Source organism: Schistocerca cancellata, chromosome 5 (assembly GCF_023864275.1).
Source record: "Schistocerca cancellata isolate TAMUIC-IGC-003103 chromosome 5, iqSchCanc2.1, whole genome shotgun sequence".
Classification (NCBI taxonomy): domain Eukaryota; kingdom Metazoa; phylum Arthropoda; class Insecta; order Orthoptera; family Acrididae; genus Schistocerca; species Schistocerca cancellata.
In genome coordinates this window covers 81,354,679-81,382,559 of record NC_064630.1, presented here as the reverse complement: position 1 = coordinate 81,382,559, position 27,881 = coordinate 81,354,679, and the positions used below count along the sequence as shown (strand labels likewise).

The 27,881-nt window shown below is 38.6% G+C and overlaps 1 protein-coding gene across 1 annotated transcript in view; it reads left to right on the top strand.

Annotated features, from left to right (window-relative positions):
• Positions 1 to 27,881, top strand: part of LOC126187605 (JNK-interacting protein 1) — an 89,597-nt gene that overhangs the window by 23,487 nt on the left and 38,229 nt on the right. Inside the window, exons 3-4 of the mRNA XM_049928794.1 lie at positions 5,577 to 5,693; positions 15,090 to 15,269. Of these exons, the coding sequence (XP_049784751.1) occupies positions 5,577 to 5,693; positions 15,090 to 15,269 (297 nt within the window). The remainder of the gene's footprint in view (positions 1 to 5,576; positions 5,694 to 15,089; positions 15,270 to 27,881) is intronic.

The following is a 27,881-nucleotide window of genomic DNA, read 5'->3' as shown; positions in this document are numbered from 1 at the left end:
AAGGTTTTGAGAGTGGATTCTACTGTAATGTCTTTACGTGGTACAGCTTCTATCTGTTTAGTGACATGGTCAATTGCCAACAGCATGTACCAATATCCATCAGAAATGGGTAGTGAGTCCACAAGATTGACATGCACATGACGGGAACATCCTTCTGGGACTTCAAAGCAATCTATGGGTGGTCGAGCATGTTGTGAGATCGTCTTCCTTTGGTGTGGAATGCACATACAAATCAAGAGCTTACAATCCTTCTTCACATTAGGCCATATGAATTGGTCCTTGACCAAGATCATGGTTGGATGTATGAGGGTTGCCCAGAAAGTAACACACTTCATTTTTTTCTTCAACAATTCTTTATTGAACATAGTGAGAATTAATGTGTTGACATATGCTTCTGAATTAATGGCACTGCCTCTTGGCATCACATCAATGGGGATCACACCTTCACAGTCTCAGGACATGGTGATTATGATCTTACCAGTGTAAGCAGTTGCTTCGAATTTTTTCTTCTGTGGGGAATAGGAATGGTGCCATTCCATTGACTGTCATTTTGTTTCAGGCTAAAAATGGTAAACCCATGTTTCATTGCCAGTCACAATCTGGGACAAGAAGGCCTCCCCCTCAGCTTCAAAACTTTGCAACAAATAAAGACAAATGTTTTTCTGTGCAATTTGTGATCCACTGTTAGACACCATGGGACATATCTTGCACATACTTTTAAATATCCAAGGGTGTGGATAATTGCATCCACACTTCCTTTTCTGATTGATAGATGCATCTTCAACTACCAAGTCATAATGCATCTGTCCCTGTGAATGACAACATTAGCTTACTGCAACATGTCAGGTGTGACAGCCTCGGATGGTCTCCCCGACCGCTGCAAATTGTGGAGCTCCACTGAACCACCTTCTGATGGCCTCACCCTCCATGCCCAGCAACTAACTGTACTTTTGTCAACACCAGATGCTCCATAGACTTTGCACAAGTGTTTGTGACTATTCCCCACAGTTTCTTTCTCTGCAGTGAGAAATTCAATGATGGTGCATTGCTTGTTATGTACATTACCTACAGACGCCATTTTGAAACTGTCCTGCAACTATGCTATCTGTCAGATGGAAACTAGGTGCTCTCAACCAGGAGACTTCAAATAGTACGTACATAATGTGTCACATTCATTGTTTTTGCCTGAGCAAAAAAAATGTGGTGCATTACTTTCTGGGCAACCCTTGGATGTTGGGATGTGCCAAGTTATGTAACTGGTTGAAGATGACATGGCAGAAAGGTTGAGAAACAATGGGATGTCCATTTTTGTGAGATGTCACTGACAGAAGTTCAGAGGGATCACACCAGGAATAGCTAAAGTTTGACCTGGAGATTCATGGAGGAGTCATAAAGAAAAGCCTGAAACTGCTGGTCTTGCTGCTGTTCTACCGTGAACCAATCATAGATGAAGTGGAATGATATAGCGTTGATGCACAAGAGGTAGTCTGCCATGATGTTTTCCACACATTTCTTATGATGGATGTTGGTGGTGAACTGTGTGACATTATTTTGGTGACAAAACCATCATGGGCAAATGTCCTTGTATGGCTTGCATAGAGTCTGTGAGCAGTCAGTGGTCCATGTAAATAATCAGGTGGCATCCCCTGATGTCTTGCTAGAAATAAAGCACTGCTTCATAAACAGCTAGAAGCTCTCTGCCATATACTTACATTGCAAAGGTGGGAGCTTCTATAAGAGAAAATGGAGTGGCTGTTGAACATCCACTACCTCTTGTTGCAGGACAGTGCCGATAGCGGAGTCACTTGATTCTGTTGTTATGACAAACTGGATGTCAGGGAGAGGGTACACCAGAGTAATGACTTGGACAAGACACTCTTTAATACATTCAAAAGTGGACTTCATTTCCAAAGTCTAAATAAGTTTACATCTGCCAGTATTGTACATGTACATCTGCATCTACATCTACATCTACACTCTTCAAACCACCATGAGCTGCACAGTAAATGGTATGCACCATTGTACCAGTTATTAGAGTTTCTCCTTGTTCCATTCACATAAGGGGCATGACAAGAATGGTTGTTTGAATGCCTCTTTGTGTGCAGTAATTATTCTAATCTTATCTTCACAATCCCGGTGTGAGTAATATGTAGGGGGTTGTAATATATTCCTAGCATAATCATTTAAAGCCAGTTCTTGAAACTTTGTTAACAGACTTTCTTGGGATAATTTACACCTCTCTTAAAGAGTCTTTCAGTTCAGTTCTTTCAGTGTCTCTGTGACACTCTCCCTTGAATTAAACAAGCCTGCGACTATTTGTGCTTCCCTTCTCTGTATATGTTCAATATCCCGTGATAGTCCTGTCTGGTTCGTCTTCCACACACTTGAGTAATATTCTAGAACTGGCCACATGAATGATTTGTAAGCATTGTTATTTGTAATTGATTCCACTTCCCCAGTATTCTACCAATAAACTGAAGCCAACCACCTGTGTTACCAATGACTGAACCTATATGATCTTTAAATTTCATATCACTATGAAGTGTTACACCAAGGTATTTGTATGAGTTGGCTGATTCCAACAGTGACTCACTGATATTATAGTCATATGATACTGTTTTTTTTTTTCATTTTGTGAAGTGCAAAATTTTACATTTCTGAACATTTGAAGCAAGTTGCCAATCTCTGCACCATTTTGAAATTTTATTGAGATCTGAGAGAATATTTATGCTGCTTCTTTCAGATAGTATTCATTATAGATAACTGCATCATCTGCAAAAAGTCTGATTTTACTGTTAATGTTGCCTTCAAGGTCATTATTATCAATGTGAACTACAAGAGCCCCAGCCCGCATCTCGTGGTCATGCGGTAGCGTTCTCGCTTCCCACGCCCGGGTTCCCGGGTTCGATTCCCGGCGGGGTCAGGGATTTTCTCTGCCTCGTGATGGCTGGGTGTTGTGTGCTGTCCTTAGGTTAGTTAGGTTTAAGTAGTTCTAAGTTCTAGGGGACTGATGACCATAGATGTTCAGTCCCATAGTGCTCAGAGCCTACTGGAACCAAGAGCCCCAGCACACTGCCCTGGGGATTACTGATTAGATTAGATTAATACTAGTTCCATGGGTCATGAATACGATATTTCGTAATGATGTGGAATGAGTCAAATTTTCCAATACATGACATAATTAAGTTAATTTAACAACATACTTAAGTTAATATAACAACTTTTTCATTTTTTTTTTTTTATATCTAAAAATTCCTCTATGGAGTAGAAGTTATGGAGTTACTTCTAAATCTGGCAAAGACTCTCCATCCAAGATAACATGCTGTGTCTTCCCTACCAAAAAGTCCTCAATCCAGTCATAAATTTCACTTGATACCCAATGATCAGACTTTAAACAATAAGCATAAGTGTGGTACTGAGTTAAATGCTTTTTGGAAATCAAAATAAGATGTGAGGTCAGGGATGAATGGGACTGGGTACCTGTCCAACATGGTACAAGCACTGACAGCTCTGTAGTATGATTGGCAAAGCCCAAGAATTGTTTGAGGGCCACATGATGCCATCGGTAGGCATTTCTTGATCACTGCATTCGTGAGGTCAAGTAGATTGGCAGTAGTCTATGCAGTCTGTGACATATCAAGTGGACAGATGTAGTGTTGATCTTATGAAACATTCTCTTTTTAATGGCACTCAGCACCAACCACTCTAGTGGGGAAGAGCACACATCCACATTGGGAGAACAAGCAGAAATTGTTGTACTGATCTTTGTGCTAGCAATTGATCATGATGCTGTGGGAGTATACACAAATGAGTCTGCCCCTATAATGATTAGTTCCTTTCTGAAAAACTCAGGCAATACCATTTACTAGGCTGGGCTTATGCTCAGTCTTTTGCCTGGTGCAGGTCTTTTGACTGGATGCCACTTCAGTAACTTGTGTGTCCCTAACCTACTCCAGTAATTCTCACCCTTTAAATATTCATCTACAATGAAGATTTAAGGGCAGGCGTCCATCACAAACATTGTACCAGTTATGCACTCAAATAAATTTGCATCTCATGCCCAAACACATGTTATGGACATTATAGGCTGTCAGGCCTCCTTTGCAATTTCAGCTGGCCATCATTACGTATGAGCTAGGGCCACTGGATGCTCATCTTAAATTTGCAGATAGAATATTTTCCATCATTCAACATTGAAAATTTCATTAATAATGCAGATGAGAATGCCAGTCTTATCCAACCTCTATTGACCCTGACAACACTACTTCCAGCCAGAGCGATGACCTGTGGACTGTCACAACAAATCCCCACCCACACAACAGTTACTGGTATCTTCAGGACTGCCTTCTCGCCATCAATTGCATTCAGATACTGCAACGGCTTTATTTTGACACAAATGATGAACAGCCATCTGCAACACAAAAATGATGCCAACCAGCACAGAATTCACATAGTTGAGGAGGATCTCCACATGGCAGAGCAATCTCAACCAACTTTGTCTACTACCTCCACCTGATTCCTATGTACCCATTGTCCCTCTGCCGCAGAGCCATCTCGACCAGCTTCGTCTACTACCTCCACCTGATTCCAATGTACCTATTGTCCCTCTGCCACAGTCCAACGTTGAAGCCCTTTTGTCATGCCCCTATACACCATAGGCTCAGGCCTAAGGCACCAAGAGAATTAGATTGGCAGTTGCATTTCTGATATACAAAAAATATAGAGCTGTGTGATACCTGGAAACATGGAAAGCATGTTAGCAGCATTGTTGTTAGTATAGTGTTTGGTTCATTGTTGTATTCAGTTAGAACCAGGGCAATTGTCATTAGTGCTGATCTGAACTGCCCATGTTTCACATCAATTCATGGTAAAAGATTTGGTAATTTTTTGTGGTGTCGTAAAGTATTTAGAGAAATCTTGTGTGACTTTTTGGTCACTTTCCATGTATTTTTAGATGCATATAAAAACATGACTGGTAAATGATAGTGTATTACTGTCTCTTGATTGCAATAATCAGCATCTGGTTGGTGACTTCTGCTGACTAATGGGAAATTTTTCCTATGTGGACTCTGAAAGTACTTTAACATGTACAGGAATGTTCACCAAGAGAATGTTGCTGAGCAAAGACATTAATCCTCTTGTTACACAACATAAAATCTTTTTTTTCTGTGAAGGAAAGTGCAAAACATTCTAAGAAGTTTGGTAGACCCCATGCACAGTTTGCATATGCTGCAGTGTTGAGGACCAATAGTTGAATCTGGTGACAGATTTCATCCCACACTGAACTGTTTCCAAGATGTTGGTGTGATTGAAATTATGACATAATCTGTATTTTAGATTTATGTAGTTGCCTGACACTTTCAAGTCTCTCCAGAAACTGGGACACATTGCCATCAGATGAGTAATACAACAAAAATAAATATTTAAGATATTCACACCAGACAGTTTAGATAATAGCAGACTACTTTAGTTTTAATCAAATTTAATTGATTTGTGCAAGATGTTTACAGTTAATTGTGTAAAACTTCATCTTGACATGCTTGCAACACAAACTGATTTTTTATCTTTCTTTTTAGATGAAGATAGTTCACCTGATTCTGAACGTTTCCACAGCACTGATGTTGATTCAGGCAATTCAACAGCACATTCCCCAGATGGACCGAAGTCTACATCACCACAACCTATGCTCAATGGTGAGTTTTGCAGTAATATTTAAGGTATTCTGGTGTATACATTGTTAACATTACACAGAAAAACCTAATTATTCACTGAACATAGTACCAGATTTCATTACAATGACGTAATATAACTTAGCAAATTAGGAATTGCATCTATTTGTTTGGAATCTGAGTGCAGTACCAGGCCTGGCCTTCCTTCTTTTACCTTACCTTAAACTGTGGACTGGCTCAACAGGGCAACTGTAATAAGATGTTTGTTTATTTATATATTCATCCATGCTTCATCTTAAAATGATATAGGATTTTTCATCATAATAGATTGAAAATAAATAGCTCAAAAATATACATACATTTAAAATAGACAAATATCCTTTTTTTGAGAATAGAGTAGGTGTTTGGCTGTGGCCTTAATGAAGGAACCAACATGGCATTTGCCTAAATTTTTGATTTAGGAAAAATCATGGAGAACTTAAATAAGGATCGCCAGACAAAGCAAACTGGGTCCTCCTGAATATGAGATCATTGTTTTAACAACTGCACTGTCTCATTTGGTTGGTTCCTGTTGTACAGTGTTCTTTGATGTACTCATTATTTGCTCCAGATAATTTACAATATAAATGTAGTTTCGCACGTCATTGTTGCATGTAACAAGGATACATGCTAGTGACTCCTCAACCACAAACATGCTGCTATGCACCTTGCATGAGCTTCAGTCTGTTCAGAAAACTGATTCTCGACCTGTCAATGTGCCACTGTGCCTCATGTACATCATAATGTTCTCCCTTCAGTCCACCTGAAAACTGAGTCAGCATCCCCTATGATGAGTGAGGTGTTGAATTCAGGAGAATGGAAAGACATTATTACTATGCACTATAGATCTTGGCAAATGATTTTCTTTGAAAAGCAATGTAATGTGACAAGGATGTTGTAATTAATCTGTTTAATCATTGACCATGTGTTTCAGTAATCTTCCTCATCACCTTGGGCAGTTTCTTATACAATTTTGTTTCTTAATAGAAAATGCTCTTCAGAGCTTTATGTTGGTTTTTCTTTGGTAAATGTACATCCAAACAGGCACTTATTCCTTGAGTGTGTTGAGCTATTTCTCAAACATTTATTAATGTTTCCCCTGATATGCAGAAGAGATTGGTAGATGCACTCATTTGCTGTAATAAAGATACCTTTTTTTTTAAAAAAAAACAGTTCTTTACATTGACCCCAACTACTACTTCTACTAATTATTTTTGATTTAGGAATATTTTGTTTCAATTTCTCTGCAATACTAGGTAAATAGTCATTTACAAAATTCACCAGTTCTTGAGGATTTTCTATTATTCTACCCCATCTTTGTTTGGTATGTCATTATACAATGTGTAACTATAAAATGATGGGACTATTGTTGTAAAACACTTTATCTGAAAAACATACATATTTAATTATAGTCACTCTCAGCATTCTCCCCTCCTCAATCCCTACAACACTCCATGTGAATTTTCCATTGATGGAAACAGTGCTGGAAGTCTTCTTCTGTGTTCTCCTCCATGATGTGTGCCACTTTTCCTTTCACTGCTTCAATTGACTGGAATCTTGTTCCTTTTAATGTAGATTTGACTTGGGAATAGATAAGTCACGGGGTGCTAGGCCAGTTGAATAAGGTAGGTGGTCTAACACTGGTATGCTGTACTTCACAAATAACCTCTTAACAGACAATGTGGTATAATCCAGAGCATTGTATTGATGCAGGACCCATGACTTGTTCTTCTACAATTTAGGCCATTTTTTCTCATTTTCTCATGGAGTTGAGCAAGATTCTTGAGGTAGTAATGTTAATTAATAGTTTGATCTTCATTAGCCCACTGAAGATACACCATTCTATGAATATTTTCAAAAAAACAATCGCCATCTCTTTGAATCTTGATTTGTTCATTAGAGCTTCTTTCGCTTTCAGTGAAGTTGGGCCCTATCAGTGCACAGACTGGCACGAAGTTTCTGTATTATAAGAGAAAAACCAAGAATTGTCACATGTTATCAATCTTTTCAAGAAATTTGGTCATTATCAATGGTATTCAAAGTGTCAGTATAAAAATTTTCATGAGCTACTTTTTGTTCGGTTGTGAGAATTTTTGGTACCAGTTTCACACAGACACACTTTTCTCATGGTAATTTGGTTACACAGAATTTGCCTCATGCATTCTTTGTCAATTTCTACAGTTGCAGCAATCAATCAAATACTTAATTGATAGCCAGATCAAATCAGGTTACCTACTTTTTCAATATTTTCATCTGTTTTTGATTCTGTAGGGTGTCCTGGGTGTGAGTCACCTTCAACATCTTTTCGGCCATCCTGGAAACACTTGAACCACTCAAAACTTCACATACATGATAAATAGTCTTCACCATACACTTCTTTTAGTGAAAGGCTGGTTTCAGTAGCAATTTTTCCAAGTTTCACATGAAACTTCATGACTATTCCTTGCTCTGTTATTACACTTATCATTTTCCTGCATAACATAATAACTACTCTTACAAAAACAAAGCTCATGGCCATACTGATTTGTTTACAGACACCCGAGATGTATTTGACTAAGAAGGCTTCATACTTCACAGCTACTGGTCTTTCATCTTTGGTGCATGCATACTTACTCTGTGACAGCATCAGTCCCATTATTTTATAGCCACATGTCATACTTGTCTACCCTTTCTAGTCTATTTTTTTATGCCATGCCACACTATTTCACTTTTATTTTGTGCATTATACATTATTTTGTAATTTTTTTTCCCTGCAAGTAGTATGGTCCTGTAATTTTTTGTACCTGTTACAGTAATACAAGAACTGGAATAGTCAATGTTGGCTGCTGTGTAAGAGCTCAAGAGCATGTGAACACCCTAACTTTTGGCATATTGTGGATTTATTGATTATTTTTCTTTGAAAGCTCTTAAACATACCATAGATGCTGTGATCTTAAAGATGCGGCACTTAAATCTACTGCACTACTACTCCTCTAGACTCTGTGAAACTCGGCATCAGGGTCACAAGCACACCTTCAGTTGTGCACGGTTTAAGGAGCTTTGTGCATGCACAACTCATGTGATGTAATTGCCTTATGGGCAAATACATACAGATTTGATAAACAATGTGCAAGCATCACGCTGTGTACAGCTAGCCCTTGCCGCTCAACTAGAAGTCTTATGTCAGTGCCACCAAGTGGCAGCACACTGTGGCAGGCTTTTATTTCTGTTCATTCAGCTCATTCCTTGGATGCGTTAATTCGCTCACTATATAGTAGAATTAGGTCAGATGTCAGTATATGTTAAACTTTTACCAACAGTAAACCTATTTTGTGGATTTCTGAATGAGTTACAGTATATTATGTCATGAATTTTATCACACAGTAATTCATTTGAGGTGGTGAGAATCATAAGGGCCTAAAGCACATCACTGTTGACTGTGAGATTGTAGCATTTATTCATGCTTCTCAAATGTGTTGATCCTATGGTGAGTCAGGTTTATCTCTGCTGTAGACCCACATAGTATATATGAAAATTAACAAAAAGCTGCATCACTGATTTCTCTGATATTCACTTAACCTTTCTTTGCTAATGCGGCATTATTTTCCACAGGTGGTAAAATAGCATCCAGTAGATCCCCATGATGTGTTAATTAATGTAGAATGTTAATAACTAGATTATTTAATACAAAATAATGTAGAGGTGACCATATAAATTATGAAATTGAATCAGTTACTGCTTGTTTGAAGAAGTAATGCATTTTATTACGTTAGAAAACAGGTAATACTTACAGCTATGTTTACACAATATAAACTGAACATTCAGTGATTTAAGTCTTCTTCTTATGACTCTTTACAATTAGCATTCAGACACTGATCACAGACAGTAATCAAATGTTACATGCACTCACATCTTCCACACTGATGACAAGTAAATCGAGTTTATACGTTCTTATTTATGAGGCAGATGATGCACCTCCTTTTAGCAGTTGACACTTCTTCTTGTGCTGGTTTTTCATTGACAGCAGATGCTGATCCACTCATTTTTGCTGCCCTTTAGTGAATTTCTCTGGGTAAGCAATCCATTGTTGCCCCTCTTCTTTAGCTGGTCTTGTACCAAGCCAAACCCAATTTGCCAAAGAAAATCCTACCTTGCTATTTTTTTTCAGGGTTATTGCTTCTAAAAATTGCAATGCTGTTGATTCCAGATTCACTTATTCTAAGAATCTCATCAGAGGCTGTCTACTGCACTTACTTGCAGTTGAGTATGTGGCACACAACTTGTCCACTACATCAACTCCCCGCCCCCCCACCCCCCACCCCCTCACCACCACTGCCACCTTTTGTGTGTGTCATTGTAGAATGTGATATATTTGGCTTCTTGTTTACACCAGGATCTAATGATGTATCTCCAAGCTGGATAGAAGAAATTAACAGCACATTTGTATTCTTCTTGGAAACACAGGAGAGCAAAGTGAAGTGATTTAGAAAGCCAAACATCATGGATTTCGCATCTCTCTTCTTAGCCACAAATTGGGGAAAAACCTCTAGCTCATTCTTCAGTGTGCTGACATATGTCAGATTTTTCTCCAACAATCTTAGGATAAACTGAATTCTAGAAAACCAGTTATCTCCATTTATGTTCCAACCTATGCCACTCAGTGGTTCTACCAGTCTCATAACCATGGTGAAAAACTTGTATGGGACATTATGTTGATTTCATGGAAATAGTGCACCAAGTTTTCACATCTGTTAGAGAGAAGACCTTGAGGCCATACTTGGCTACAGCAACTGCTGAATGGAACACGTTCCTCATCTACTGTCAAATATTCAGAAGGTATTGACTCTGCAGTTGTGTATGAAATGTTTAAGTGTAAACCAAACTGGTGCCAGTTTGTCTTGTTGTTTATGTTGTCGTCGAGCATTCGTCATCAAACTGCATGTGCCTCAGAAGAAACTGGAAATGATCCAAAGTGATTGTTGTTGGAAAAAAATGATTCAAAACAATTGTTGTTGGAAAAACTAGGATTCCCATTCCCTGTGTATTTCACAAATTGGGCAAATTTTGGTGACCTGAGTGAATAGATCGTTATAACATCAGAAGTCCAATGATGGCTTTTACTTCAGTGTCATCAGTGAAATATGCAGTCCTATCATTTTTATTATTTTCCTTATCTTTATGAATTTTTATGTTTGTACTGACTGGTTGTGTTGTTTAGTGCAGAGAAACAATCATTGGCAGATTTACAAGTGTTTCCCAATCCCTTTATTCCGGAGAGATGAGTTATGATACTTCTCATTCTATCTTTGACCCTCTGACTGGCAGGGACCTTCCTCCATTTTGTACTCTTCTCTTTACCTATCAAAAAATTAGACAGGTCTGAATCTGCACCATCTGAATCACCATACTGATCACTAATGGTATTATGCTCAGACTCGGTACAGTAGTGTGACCCAGAATCAGAAGACACTCCATCTACAGAGGTATCTTCATCTGAAACTTCCTCAGTGAAGCAATTGGAAACTTCTTCTTTCATTGACTGCTGTAAAAGTGAAATCAGTTGATGAGAATTCCAAACTTAAAAGCTTCAAACTGACAGGAAAGTGTGAGCATGTGAATTTATACCTACTTGTTCGCCACTATCTTGTAAAGGAATTGATGTGGGGGTGTAGGAACTCCCCAGCCACTAAATAAGTTTCAGACACTACCAAAACTGAGCAACACAAGAACTGAAAACTGCCAATGGAAAGTAAACAAAAGTGAGAGAGAGGATTGCTAGATGTCAGGCAGTGTTGCCAACTTTGTTCATATAAATTTAGCTAAACTAATGTGCTGGGGATCTGTCGGATCCCATGATAACAATTAGAGGTTAAGTAGGGGGTCTACAGTGGTATGCACTGGTCTCTTATTGACCTCAGCACTTCATTTGTATTCTAGTCAAGTGACCGTGTTGGTAGACATTACTACTTGAGTTTAATTACTTCCACAAATGGCAGTTTGTTGTTTACTGTGTGGGAATTGGATTTTGTGTGCAGCGTATTCATGAAATACATTAAATTTATTTTAAAAACTAACAGAAAAGTAAAGCTATAAAGACAGGTCATGAGCCATGCTTGGGTAGCTGAGTCATTAGAGTGCTTTCTCACGAAAGGCAAAGGTCCCAGGTTCAAGTCTTGGTATGGCAGACAGCTTTAATCTGCCAGGAAGTTTCATATGAGCACACACTCTGATTCAGAGTGAAAATCTCATTCTGGAAACAGAAAAGTAAATTACCAGGAAAAGTTAGCCGCAAAGACCTAGTGCCTTTGGGAACAGATCATTTGATTGAGAGAGTGACAAAATCAAATAAGCATGACTACAAGCAAACATCTAATAAGAAAGTTTATAGTTGGCACAAGCTGTTGTGTGGGTGCAGCATAATAATATCTGATTTTCAACCCAGAAGTAAATTTGTGAACTAATACATCTGTTAGGGATCTCGTACATTTGTCCAACAAAAATGGAAAAGCATGAAAACTCCCATTTACACAAAAATGCAAACTGGAGAGTTCCAAAAGCTTACACATTATTTTGTTATTGCCGTAAACTGTACCTAATTGTGTACAAAACAATAAAAATTCACAAAAACAATTCTTTCTTTTGTTAGATAAGCTATGCATATAATAATAATTATTATTATCATTATTACCACTCTTATTATTATTGGCAGTGGCTGTAGTTTTATAAACTTGTTGATAAACATAACTGTTACACAGCAGATGCTATTAATTTCACCATCTCAAATTTATCTGAATCTGAAAACTGTGAACACTCAGAATATATACCCACAAGCTGCTACTGGGGTTAGTGTAATGCTTTTGTAAAGAACTGAGAAATTTAAGTACCTCGGAGGATTTTCTAATATCCACAGTTATCCATCTATTTCTCTTAGCTGTTGTTACTGAAGTGGCTATCTATGGATATGCCTCCTCAAAAACTATGAATTTTGCATTGATGAGAAAGTACTTCTGTGGGGTTTACCAAGCCTGAATTTAGCTTTAATATCTGACTATGTGTGACTCCACACACCTGCTACACTCTCACTAATTAACACTACCAGTCTCTCTTCCCAGAACTATTGAGGTGCCGACCATCCTATGACAGCCCCATCTACCAATATTCACTGCCTACTCCAGCACAATGTGCACCTGGTCTGTGGTCATCAGTACCATCTCCAGCCCCTCACTGACTTTCCATACAGCATTGCCAAGATGAGGCAGATCATGCAACCAGAACAGCTCAGTCATGCTCATATTTGTGCTACCAGTTAGGGAAGCTGTCTTACTCAGTTCACCGACTATGTTGTATGCTCTGTCCCTGTCTGAGCTGTTCCCAACCCCAACCACTATCACCACCTGATCATCTTATGTGAAAACTTTACACAAGGTCCCTAACCCCTTAATTACTTGATTGAGCCCAGCACTCAACTTGAAATTGCAGTGCAATTTAATGTGGAATCTGAAACTTTGCACAGCTTGGAACTTTCTGCAATAACAAAGCATTGGTGTAGCTGAAAAGTTGTTGAGCAGATGAGGATAAAATAATATTACAAAACAGACTGCGTGTCTTTTCCTCACAATTGTCCTATTATGTAAGTAGTTCTTCTTAGCTGAATTTAGTGGAAGATAAAGTGCACATTGACTGCTGTGTGGAGAACAATGGTGTACAAACACTCAAGCTTCATATTCAGACCTATTTACACTATGGATAATTTTCTTTCTTTTCAAATAAGAAGTTATTGCTAGCACCTGTGGTGGACCATGATTGTATCATTATTCATTTCACCAAAAGCAGGTCAAACATGGCACAAAAAACTTAATGAATACATTATTCATGAAAGACAACTGCTTTACTATTGCAGACAGTCATAAGATCTGCAGCAACTTGACACAAAACACCCATCGGCACTAGATGACCTCAAGTTATCTTACTTGTAATGATTCACAACTTGGGAGCTGAACTGCCAACAAAAAGAGAGCTTCACCTTCATACCAAGCTGATATCTTGTGATGGTAATCCATCTTGAAAGAACTGCTTAAGTGTTGAAATCTCTTGAATTCTGTAATTCACCCTTGCACTAAATGTATCACTGTTTACATGAGGTCATGTGAATCTCAGACATTCATTTCCCCATTCTTGAGTATGGGCAATGGTCTTTATAATACTTCCTGAGTAAATGCTAATAAAGATGGAAAAAAATCACAACACAAAAAAATAATTAATGTAGAGTACTGAAATTTCAGGAATATATTTGTCTAGGTAACAAACATGAGTAATTAACATTGCAAGATCACAGGTTAATGTAAGTACAAGATAAGCCATTGCAAATGTGAAATGCTATTCAATGTAACCACCAGAATGTTGAACGCAAGCAAGCAAATATGCATGTATTGTGTCATACAGGTGCTGGAAGTCAGTTTGTAGGAAGGAATTCCATGCCTCTTGCACTTGGTTGGTCAATACAAGGACACTTAATGCTGTTTGTGGATGACACTGGGTTGTCTGATGATGCCCCATATGTACTCAGTTGGAGACAGTTCTGGTGATCAAACCTCTCTATCAGCCAGTTAATCACCGCTACTCAAATGTGACAGCACGGCCTCTAATTACCCTACTCATAGAACACCAGCCTGCTAGGAACTAAACAGTTTGGCAACACACATAAATAGTGTTACACCTCAAAGCCTTCTCAGCCCAGATGTGAGTGCCTTTTGAATCAAAGAGCCTGTTATCAACATGACCAGTCCACATGCTAATAGATTGCCAGCCAGGACTCCAGCCAATACTGTTGGTTGTATCAATTGAGAAAACGATAAAATTATGAGACAGAATGATTCGCCAGTACCTGTCCTAAGTGGTGAATTTTTCTTACTGTTGACAGACACATGTACAAGTCAAGGCATGCTGTCCTGTACTTCATACAGGTCTTTTTCAGTTCTAAAAATTCTGCCCCCTGGTAGTATGTACTGGCTAACCATTCTGTTCATAATTTTACAATACTGTAAACTGGAAGTCAGCCAGTACCCATAATACATCGAGTTGAAGGGTAGTTGACTTGGATTCACCACACTGTCTGCAATGTGGGTTATAAATTATTCCATCCACATTTGTTCCCTATTAGCATTTCTCCAAGATCCTTACCTTGTGAGTACTTACAATTACATAGTGCAAACTTGGGGACTAGACACTGCTTAATTCCTGTAATTATCATTTTTGTATCTTATGAAACTTGATGTAGTTTATATTTACAATGTCAGACACATAAAGTATGTTTTGTATTTTCAAATTTCTGTATTGCATAATGTTATTAAATCAGCAAACTGGATTGCAAATTAGATTAGTTAAATGTTAATACTTTTACAGACAGTCTCTCACCAGAATCAACAGGCAGTAGTGGAGGAGTTCCATTCACACAAGTGGAGCTTCTAGAAGCAACACATAGAGGACTGCATAAATTTATACCTCGACACCATGATGAGATAGAGGTGGAAATTGGTGATCCCATATATGTACAGAAAGAGGCTGATGATCTGTGGTGTGAAGGTATTAAACTCTCTTAACAGTCACTAAATTCTAAGAAAATATTAATATTGTTTAGACCTAGTATACGAAGTTCCCTCCATGATTTTCAGTGTGGAGGCAGGACGAAGTTGACATTGTGAAATTAATTTTTCCTTGTAATTCACTACCAATAAATTTTTATTGCCTGAGATGAATGCATTTTACTGTTAATGTTTACAAACCATTCATGCTGAATGATCTAAATATGTTTACAGGATATAAGATTTCCCTAAATACATGGTTTATTTTGTGAAACTACTTTGAACAACTATCAATGAATAATAAGTAGCTCTTTCACAAAGATTTTTGCTAATTTTACTCTAAAAGAGTGTCAGTCTTACAAATGTCTAGTTTAGTATCAGATACCTTCTTCATAACAATAACAGTTAAGCAGTTCCATAAAATTAGCATATTTTTTTTAAAAAAAGTGTTAGTCTCCAACTGCCTTTGCTGATGTGCAAGATGAGACATATTGAAAATGATGAAAGTAAAAAGTAAAATTTAAAGTGGTCTCTTATCTCCATACACGCTGACCTGCACATTCTCGACATTAAGAGATGCAGTGGTAAGTATTTGATCAACAGAGTTTGCAAGCCCTCAAATGAAAAGAGACCACTGAAGAAGTATGAAACCTAGAACAGATTTCTAAAAGACATATACTCTGTTTCACAAAACAATGGACATTTTAGCTAAAATTGACAACACCTTTGGAAGAAATCAATACTGAGAAATAAAAAGAATAACCACAGGTTGCTTCCTAACTGTGTGCTGGTTCAGTACCAAAAGTATTGGCAGATATCTATGGAAACATGGAATCAAATGCATATCTCTCCCATAAATGAAGACAAATAATTATTTTGTAATGTAAAAGGGAATTTAGACCAAATTAACTGCAGTACCTGACAATGTGTCATGAGAGATAACAAAAAAAGTGGGGTCTGATGCAAATAAACTCAACCACATTGAATCAGTCATTAAGATCAACTTTATTCCTTATAATATATTGAAGCAGCCAGGCACCAAGCACTGCCCAGAAGCAAGAGAACACCCATAAAATGAGGTCTGGCAAGATCAGTACTGATATTCACACTCTAAGTGTTCAGGACAGCATAATTAACAAGAGAACTGTATGTAAGTGTAGGCTTCTGTGGCCGTTGTCTTCTTCAATAAAATTCTTCAGGGTATCAGACTGCATCGTCATAATTTAAAATGCGCCAACGTTTCGGCCAGCACTGCAGCTAGCCTTCATCAGGGCCTTACGTTAAACTGCTAAATGAAACACACTTGGTTCCTTAAATAGCTGCACGAGAAAACCGTGTCGTTGCTTGATTGGCTGTAAAAGGAGGAGGAAGAGGGGTGAAAGGTATGCTTTATTGGAGTTTCCTTTATTAACTGTCATTGGCTGAAAAAGCTGTTTTCTATTGGTCTTTGTATTAATCCACCCCATTGGAGGAGATGGATGAATAGCGAACAGGTGATGGCTGTGACGTCACACTGTTTACATGCTGTCCAGAAGCCGGCTGTGGCGTGCCATTGCTTTGTGTGCTCGCGACCACTACTGCGGCTCTCCGCGTGTCTGCATGGGCCGCCACGGCTCTGCCGCCGCTCCGTAGCCCTGCTATTGCAGGCAGCCAAGACCTCGGAAGCTTGTACCCGTCCTCTCTATTCATGTTGGCGGGTCTTTTGGCTATTTCTATCGCCTCTCTAATCTTTCTTTTGAAAGTGAGAGGCTGTTTCGCCAGGACGCGGGCTTCTTGAAAAAATATTGGTTTCCCGCACTCGTGTCGGTGTTCCGCCACTGCTGACTTAGTGTGTTGTTTCAGGCAGATATATCTTTCATGTTCCGAGAGCCTTGTGCTAATCGGACGTCCCGTCTCACCTATGTAGACTAATCCACACGCACAACCAATTTCATACACGCCAGCTGTGTGTAGTTTGTCAACTGCATCCTTAGTAGAACCGAGCATGTCTGATATTTTGTTTCTGCTTCGGAAAATTGGTTTGATGTCGGCTTTTCGTAGAATTTTGCCAATACGTTCGGTGACCCCTTGTACATATGGTAACACAGCAATGCTCTGTGCCTCCTTCTCCTCTTCCCTATTAGTCTTCTCACTTGTCGACATGGTGCTGTCTATCGTCTGCTTCCCATAGCCATTAGTTCCGAAGATGGACCTGAGGCGTTCAAGTTCTGTCTTCAGATGTTCTTCGTCGCTTATCCTGTACGCTCTCTTCGTTAGCGTGTGCAGGGCGGACTTCTTCTGCGTGGGGTGATGGTGGGAGGAGGCGTGAAGGTACCTGTCCGTACTGGTTGGTTTCCTGTACACTTTGTGGCCAAGTTTACCTTCAGGTTTTCGATAAACTTCCACGTCGAGAAAAGGCAGCACCCCATTCTTCTCTGTTTCCATTGTAAACTGAATTTTCCTATGCTGTTGGTTAAGGTGCTTGTGGAAGTTCTGTAACTCCTCTTCTCCGTGGGGCCAAATGATGAAAGTATCATCGACATAGCGAAGCCAACAATTTGGACGTAATGGTGCGGACTGGAGGGCTGTTTCCTCAAATGCCTCCATGAAGATTTCTGCTGCGATAGGCGATAGGGGTGAGCCCATAGCTACACCATCAGTTTGTTCATAAAATTGACCTCTCCACTTGAAATAGGTGGTCGTCAGACAGTGGCGAACAAGCTCACATATATCAGGTGCCACGCGTTCTTCTAGGATGTTCACAGTATCTGACACTGGGACATTCGTGAATAGGGATTTGATGTCGAAACTAACCATCAGATCTTGGTCCATAACACGCATTTCCTTTAGGAGAGACACGAAGTGAGTGGAATCCTTAACGTAGGACTCGGTTTGATGCACTAGGTGTCGGAGCCTAGGTGCCAGTTCTTTCGCTAGGTAGTAGGTCGGCGAATTTATACTGTTTACTATGGGCCTTAAGGGGAAGTCGGTTTTGTGTACCTTCGGTACACCATATATCCTTGGTGCCTGTGTCATTTGCGGGATGAATCTTCTGGCCTTGTCGAAGTTGATTCTAGAGTGCTTGAGCAGTGCCTGCGTCGTTTTGATTACCTTGGCCGTCGGATCTCCCTGAAGTTTCTTGTAGATAGGTTCTGCGAGAATATTTAAGGAACCAAGTGTGTTTCATTTAGCAGTTTAACGTAAGGCCCTGATGAAGGCTAGCTGCAATGCTGGCCGAAACGTTGGCGCATTTTAAATTATGACGATGCGGTCTGATACCCTGAAGAATTTTATTGAAGAAGAGAACTGTATGTTCTATATTTTCCATTTAAGCAAACCTTGGGATCAAGGTTTTATTATGGGATTTATTATGACCTCACTAACAGTATCGTTTGTTAGAGCCAGAAAACAATGCAAAGCTGTGTCTTCCCAGATTAAGGTATAGACAAAAGTAAATAAACGAGCTTCAAAGGAAATAGGGGATGCTCACCAGCAAAGTCAGATATAAATATAGGCAAAAACCCAACAATACCTTACATTCTGGTTGGAGTTTAGGCAGCAAAGTACACACAATACAACTGTTCACAGCTACTGAAGCAGTAGATCAACTGTAAATATTGTGCACAAAAATGGAATAATCAAGATGGCTAGAAATCCTAAAACATAGCATCCATCAATGTGATGAAAAAACCTCAGAAATCACTCAATCAGGATGGAAAAAAGGAATTTGAACTGTATACCTCCTGAATATACGTCCAATTATTTCCATAATTCATTTATTGTTTTGGTGATCCATGTTGTGACAATATCACAGGATATGGAAGTTTCAGAATCTGTGGTAGCACATATAATCAAAACAAAATGATTTCACATTACAGTAAACAGTAACTTAGGCTCTACTACAGAAAATCAATTTTGAGAGATAAATAAATATTACAAAATAATAAGTGTTACAGAAAATAAATATTACAAAATATGTGTTTACAATACAGAATATTCAGGATTACAAATGTAGATTTGGGCATATATTTCCAGTTAACAATACAAAAAATGTTGGACACTACAGTTCAGGAACTTTTCTATCATGCAAAATAATCCTTGTAATAGGAACTTCCTTAATTTTTTTTTAAAACAAGAGCTCATATTCTACCAAACACTTAATTCTTGAAGGGAGGCTGATAAAAACCTTACAGCCAGTGAAACAGACTCCTTTCTGTACCATACTTAGATTTGCCTGTTCATAGTGGATATCATGTTTTCTTCTCATCTCATGACTATGATACTCACTATTCACTTTACAAAAGGATTTTTCTTTCCTTATTAAGCACAAGAATATGTGGTTCAGTCTATCAAAGACTACAAAAATAGAAAAACAAAAGGCAAAGTTTTTAGGTATCATACTTGACAACAGTCTAACATGGAACTTTCATGTTGCTCACATAGTGGTTAGGTTGTCAAGAGTTATATATTTGTTGAAGAGACCGATGTGTTGTGTGACATTTGAGTATGTAAGGACAGCATACTTTGCCTTTTTTCAATCTGTTTTGAGGTATGGGTTAATACTCTGGGGAAACAGCAAAAAAATAAATGAAATTATGGTGATCCAGAAGAAACAATCAGAGTAATGGCTAAGGTAGATAATAGAACACATTGTAAAACATTGTTCATTAAATGTAGAATTTTAACAGTTATTAATTTATACATTCTTGACAGCGTTAACTACATACTTGCTGAACTACCTAATTTAAGTGTAACAAATCAAAGGCATGACTACTATACAAGAACCTGTACTTCTCTGCTGTTGCCACAAAATAGATTAGCTAAAACTAACAACAGTCATAAGTATATGGCAATTAAAATATATGACAAATTGTCTAAAAATGCGTCAATCAAGCCTGACAAATTATTTAAAGAAAATGTACATAACTTCTTGTTAACTAATCCATTCTATTCATTAGAAGAATTTTTGGAAGTGCCCAATATCAACTTAAATATGTAAAAATTTATTTTGTAAAATTAATAGGTTAAGTGAACTGACAAAGTCTATTGCATGTAATAATGCTGAATGATCAATAAAGAATCTGAATCTGAATCTGACATCAAAGAGAATATATATTGTGCAGTGGATGTAAGGATTCCAAGTTTCTTAAAAAGATTCCTGCATGAGGCTCTAGGATGAACTCCATACATGATCCTTGTGGCTCTTTTTTGTGCATGCAGTACTTTTTTAGCCAGTAACTAAGTTCTCCAAAATATAATTCCATCTGTCATAATAATGTGAAAATAACCATAATAGGCTGACTTCATGGTTTCCATATTTCTATAAGAAGAAACAATGCGTAAAGCATAAGTTTCTGAACTCAAGCTTTTAAATTTATCCAGAATGTGGTTTCACAAGTTCAGTTTGCTGTCGATATGCAAGTCTAGGTATTTTGAGGTATCCACCCTGTTATCTATCACCTGCTCACCTATTTTTATTACTATTTCTTCATCTTTGAATGTTGTGTGGAACTGAACGTAGTTTGTTTTAGTGTAACTTAAAGAAAGGTCATTAATGTTAAACCAGTTCACTGTTTCACTTAAAATCTTATTTGCTGTTTCCTCAAGTTTATCTACTGAATTATCAATAAATAATGTAGTGTCATCAGCAAAAATGGTGAATCTGCAATATTCCGTACAGAGAGGCAGTTCATTTATAAAGATAATAAAAAGCAGGGGGCCAAGAACTGAGCCTAGGGGCACTCCACATGTAATGATACCCCATTCTGAAGATAGTGGGTCTCCATTTTGACTATCCACTACGACTTTCTGTTTCCTGTTTGACAAGTACGAGTCAAGCCTTTCTCCTGATGGACCACTTATATCGAGATGTGTAGCTTTTTGTACAGGAATTTGGTGACTAACACAGTCAAATGCTTTTGTTAGGTCACAAAAAATCCCAACCACCTTAAGCTTTTTGTTGATGGATTCCAAGATTTTTCCAGTAAATGCAAATATCGCATCTCCTATTGACAAACCTTTCTGAAATCCAAACTGACTTTTGCTCAGGATATTTTGATCCCCGAAATGCTTAACTATCCCAGCATGCATTAGTTTTTCTAAAACCTTTGAAAAACTTGTCAGTAGTGATATTGGCCAATAGTTAGCAGCATCTGCCTTATCTCCCTTCATATACAGCGGTTTTACAACTGCATACTTAAGCCTACCAGGAACTATTCCTTGCTTAAGTGATGCATGAAAAATGTGGCAAAGGACTTTACTTACATGGCTGCAGCAGTATTTTAATAATTTGTTAGAAACATTATCAATTCCAGTAGTGTTTTCACTTTTCAGGGATTTAATGGCTCATTTAATTTCGTAAACAGTGACTGTTGTTACCTTCATGTGTTGTACTGACTAGGTACTTTGGCTTTCAAAAGATTGACGGCTTGGTTCATGGAGCCTTGTAAACCTATTTTTTCTGTTACTGTTAAAAATGTTTGTTTAATGTGTTTGCAGCTATTTTTGGATTGCTAACAAGATGGCCCTCGTTTTTTATTTGGGTATTTTAACTACAAACTGCATTTTTTCCTTGTTTCCTTCTTTACAAAATTATGAATAGTTTTTACGTTATTGCTCAAGTAATCAATTTCTGCCTTCAAGCACATGTTGTTTGTTGCTTGTATGGTCTTATTCAGAACTTTATTGTAGAGTTTATAGTGCATACTCCTACTGGGATCATTTGATCTCGTGGCTGCTGCATATAATTCTCTTCTTGTTTTACAAGAAATTTTGATGCCTTTAGTAATCCAAGGCTTATTTTCAGATTTTAACAGCTTTTCTCTTGCTGACTATTTTGTAAAGGTTTCTTCAGAAAGACTTGTAACTTCATTGATAAATATATTAAATTGTATTAACATCAATTGCAGCATACACAGGAGACCAGTCCACTAGCTGTAATTCCTGATTAAAGCTTTCAATGGTGTGTTCATTTATAATCCTAAAGTTTTTCCAAATGAAATTTTCTTTCCTTTGTTTATTTATGTGGTTTAGAGTGAGGAATTGCCCTTCATGATCAGAGAGGCCATTTATAATATTTTTCACAGTTAAATTATTGTAAATATCCTTATCTACAAATGCATTATCTATTAAAGTGCTATAAATACTCTAGCTGGAGTGTCCACCACTGGTTCTAAGTTGTAACAGTACATCAGGTGTTCATAGACCGTTTTGTTTCTATTTTCTGTTAAAAAGTCAACATTGAAGTCACCCAGAACAATGGTTGATTTAGTTTTCCTAATAGGTGGGACAGAAGTGATTCTATTTGTCTCAGAAATACATTCAGATTTCCAGCAGGTGCCCTGCAAATAGCCAGTACAATAACTGTTGCACTGTCTGCTGTTAACTTGATGCCACACACCTCAAAATGCTGTTCATCACAGTATTTGCTTAAATCTAGAGATTTATGCACTACATTGTTTTTTTACAAACATTACAACTCCACCTTTTCTCATGATAGATCTACAGTAATGCGCAGCTTAACTCAAGTTCTCAATTTGTAGCATGTGGATTCCACTCATAACATGATGTTCTGAGAAACACAGTATAGCAGGCTCACTTTCACACTCATCTTTTAAATTTATTAGCAACTGGTCCATTTTATTCTTGAGACTACATACATTTTGGTGGAATAAAGACAAAGCTTGATTTTTGCTCACCCTTGCATTTGCATGTTGTTTGCTAGGAGTGGCATTTTCCAGTACACTAGTTGATAATACTGCGTGAGGTGTGGAAGACTCATATTGAACACATGAGAGAGATGTTTCACGCAACTTGAAAACCTCTTCTCTCGTGTTACTCACCATAAAAAAATGCTGGGTTTACTTTATGTTGAATGTAGGATGGGCAACAGTTTCTGCTGCATGTGTTGATGTTTCAGCCATTGGTCCTGCCACTGATGATTCTGTTCCTTTTGATGATGCTGCTTCTTCTGCTGCTGAGACTGGTCCCATACCGGTATATGGAATTTTGCTGTTAACTCTCCCTCTCTGTTCACAATGATTTCATTTATCATTTTACACACAGAGTTTTTTCCTTCATAATTTAGATCTAATGAGCCCTAGGTCACAATAAATGAATTAGGAGCTACACTGTTGATGTAATGCCTACATCAACATCTACATCAACATCCACGTCTACATCAACATCTACATGGCTACTCTGCCGTTCATGCTTAAGTGCATGGAAGAGGGTTCTTGGAATGACCTCCAGTGTATTTCTCTACCTTTCCACTTTCTAACAGCAGTGGGGAAAGCAAACACTTAAATCTTTCTATGTGAGCTCTGATTTCTCTTATTTTGTTATGAGAATCATTTCTGCCTAGGTAGATTGGTGACAAATAAATTTTTTCGCAGAGGAGAAAGTTGGTGGTTGACATTTCATTAAAACATCTCACTGCAATGAAAAATTTCTTTATTTTAATGATTGCCACCCCATCTCATTTATCATACCTGTGACTCTCTCCCCTCTTTCATGATAACACAAATTGAGCTGCCCTTCTTTGCACTTTTTTGATGTCCACCATCAATCCTGTCTGTTAAGGATCCCATATGGCACAGCAGTATTCTAGCAGAGGACAGACAAACCTATGTAAGGCAATCCCTTTAACAGACTTGTTACATCTACTAAGTGTTCTGCCAATATAATGCAGTCTTTGATTTGCCTTCCTCACAACATTACTTATGTGATCATTTTATTTATTTATTTATTTATCTATTTATTTATTTATCCATTCACAGACAATAAATATTGTATGGATGTTGTCCAAAAGAACATGTAAATTTATGGGAAACAAAAGGTACATACAAAATTTTACATTAAGTAGTACAAAGAATAATACATAACAAGTTGTACAAAAAATGCACAAAGAATAATACTTGGTCATACGAGACACAGTAATATAACTAGCTTAACAGGTTCAAACAAATTGAAATTTAGTAGCACTATGCCTGGCAAACAGCAGTAACTTATACCTAAACATGACAAAGCTCAAGCAGAAAAAATAGTACACTAAAGACAACAATGCAGATAAGGGAAATGTATATTCACATCTTAATGTCTATGTAATTAATGTGGTGCACCACAACTATTTTTACAAAAGAAATTACCATGTCTGCTTGTGTCTGTATATGTGTGGATGGATATGTGTGTGTGTGTGTGTGCGCGAGTGTATACCCGTCCTTTTTTCCCCCTAAGGTAGGTCTTTCCGCTCCCGGGACTGGAATGACTCCTTACCCTCTCCCTTAAAACCCACATCCTTTCGTCTTTCCCTCTCCTTCCCTCTTTCCTGATGAGGCAACAGTTTGTTGCAAAAGCTTGAATTTTGTGTGTATGTTTGTGTGTCTGTCGACCTGCCAGCACTTTCATTCGGTAAGTCACATCATCTTTGTTTTTAGGTATATTTTTCCTTCGTGGAATGTTTCCTTCTATTATAACTATATATATATATATATATATATATATATATATATATGAATGGACACAGGCAGACAGTGTTTGTTGGTAATGAGGATCACCCTGTGGCTAAACATGCCTTGGTGCACGGCCAGCACATCTTGGCGCAGTGTTACACCGTCCGGGCTATCTGGATACTTCCCACCAACACCAACCTATCCGAACTCCGGAGATGGGAACTTGCTCTTCAATATATCCTCTCTTCCCGTTATCCACCAGGCCTCAATCTCCGCTAATTTCAAGTTGCCGCCACTCATACCTCACCTGTCTTTCAACAACATCTTTGCCTCTGTACTTCTGCCTCGACTGACATCTCTGCCGAAACTCTTTGTCTTTAAATATGTCTGCTTGTGTCTGTATATGTGTGGATGAATATGTGTGTGTGTGCGAGTGTATACCCGTCCTTTTTTCCCCCTAAGGTAAGTCTTTCCGCTCCCGGGACTGGAATGACTCCTTACCCTCTCCCTTAAAACCCACATCCTTTCGTCTTTCCCTCTCCTTCCCTCTTTCCTGATGAGGCAACAGTGTGTTGCGAAAGCTTGAATTTTGTGTGTATGTTTGTGTTCGTTTGTGTGCCTGTCGACCTGCCAGCACTTTCATTTGGTAAGTCACATCATCTTTGTTTTTGGATATATATATATATATATATATATATATATATATTCCCTCTTTCCTGACGAGGCAGCTGTTGATTTTTTTTTTTTTTTTTTTTTTCCACGTGGGAAAAATATATCTAAAAACAAAGATGATGAGACTTACCAAACAAAAGCGCTGGCAGGTCGATAGACACACAAACAAACACAAACATACACACAAAATTCAAGCTTTCGCAACCCACGGTTGCTTCATCAGGAAAGAGGGAAGGAGAGGGAAAGACGAAAGGATGTGGGTTTTAAGGGAGAGGGTAAGGAGTCATTCCAATCCCGGGAGCGGAAAGACTTACCTTAGGGGGAAAAAAGGACAGGTATACACTCGCGCACACACACACACACACATATCCACCCGCACATACACAGACACAAGCAGACATTTGTAAAGGCAAAGAGTTTGGGCAGAGATGTCAGGTGAGGCTGAAGTACAGAGGCAAAGATGTTGTTGAATGACGGGTGAGGTATGAGCGGCGGCAACTTCCAATTAGTGGAGGTTGAGGCCTGGTGGGTAACGGGAAGAGAGGATATATTGAAGGGCAAGTTCCCATCTCCGGAGTTCTGATAGGCTGGTGTTAGTGGGAAGTATCCAGATAACCCGGACAGTGTAACACTGTGCCAGGATGTGCTGGCCGTGCACCAAGGCATGTTTAGCAACAAGGTGATCCTCATTACCAACAAACACTGTCTGCCTGTGTCCATTCATGCGAATGGACAGTTTGTTGCTGGTCATTCCCACATAGAGAGCTTCACAGTGTAGGCAGGTCAGTTGGGAGGGTGCCCCACCACCACCTACTCCAGTGCTGTAACCCAGAAGGTGTACATGATCAAAGGCAGAGCCACGTGTGAAAGCACCCACGTGATTTACCAACTGATCTGCCTACACTGTGAAGCTTTCTATGTGGGAATGACCAGCAACAAACTGTCCATTCGCATGAATGGACACAGGCAGACAGTGTTTGTTGGTAATGAGGATCACCCTGTGGTTAAACATGCCTTGGTGCACGGCCAGCACATCTCCGCACAGTGTTACACCATCCGGGTTATCTGGATACTTCCCACTAACACCAACCTATCAGAACTCCGGAGATGGGAACTTGCCCTTCAATATATCCTCTCTTCCCATTACCACCAGGCCTCAACCTCTGCTAATTTCAAGTTGCCGCTGCTCATACCTAATCTGTCATTCAACAACATCTTTGCCTCTGTACTTCCACCTCGACTGACATCTCTGCCCAAACTCCTTGCCTTTACATATGTCTGCTTGTGCCTGTATATGTGCGGATGGATATATGTGTGTGTGTGTGTGTGTGTGTGTGTGTGTGTGTGTGTGTGTGTGTGTGTGTGTGTGTGTGTGTGTGTGTGTGCAAGTGTATACCTGTCCCTTTTCTCCCCTAAGGTAAGTCTTTCCACTCTTTGGAATGACTCCTTACCCTTTCCCTTAAAACCCACATCCTTTCGTCTTTCCCTCTTCTTCCCTCTTTCCTGATGAAGCAACCGTGGGTTGCGAAAGCTTGAATTTTGTGTGTGTGTTTGTGTTTGTTAGTGTCTCTATCAACATACCAACGCTTACATTTGGTAAATTACATTATCTTTGTTTTTATATATATATGTTGTTGTTGTTGTGGTCTTCAGTCCTGAGACTGGTTTGATGTAGCTCTCCATGCTACTCTATCCTGTGCAAGCTTCTTCATCTCCCAGTACCTACAGCAACCTACATCCTTCTGAATCTGTTTAGTGTATTCATCTCTTGGTCTCCCTCTACGATTTTTACCCTCCATGCTGCCCTCCAATACTAAATTGGTGATCCCATGATGTCTCAGAACATGTCCTACCAACCGATCCCTTCTTCTAGTCAAGTTGTGCCACAAACTCCTCTTCTCCCCAATCCTATTCAGTACCTCCTCATTAGTTATATGATCTACCCATCTTATCTTCAGCATTCTTCTGTAGCACCACATTTCGAAAGCTACTATTCTCTTCTTGTCCAAACTATTTATTGTCCATGTTTCACTTCCATATATGGCTACACTCCATACAAATACTTTCAGAAACGACTTCCTGACACTTAAATCTATACTCGATATTAACAAATTTCTCTTCCTCAGAAACGCTTTCCTTGCCATTGCCAGTCTACATTTTATATCCCCTCTACTTTGACCATCATAAGTTATTTTGCTCCCCAAATAGCAAAACTCCTTTACTACTTTAAGTGTCTCATTTCCTAATCTAATTCCCTCAGCATCACATGACTTAATTCGACTACATTCCATTATCCTCATTTTGCTTTTGTTGACGTTTATCTTATACCCTCCTTTCATGACACTGTCCATTCCGTTCAACTGCTCTTCCAAGTCCTTTGCTGTCTCTGACAGAATTACAATGTCATCGGCAAACCTCTCAGTTTTTATTTCTTCTCCATTGATTTTAATACCTACTCCGAATTTTTCACTGCCATCTGGTTTCTGTACAAATTGTAAATAGCCTTTTGCTCC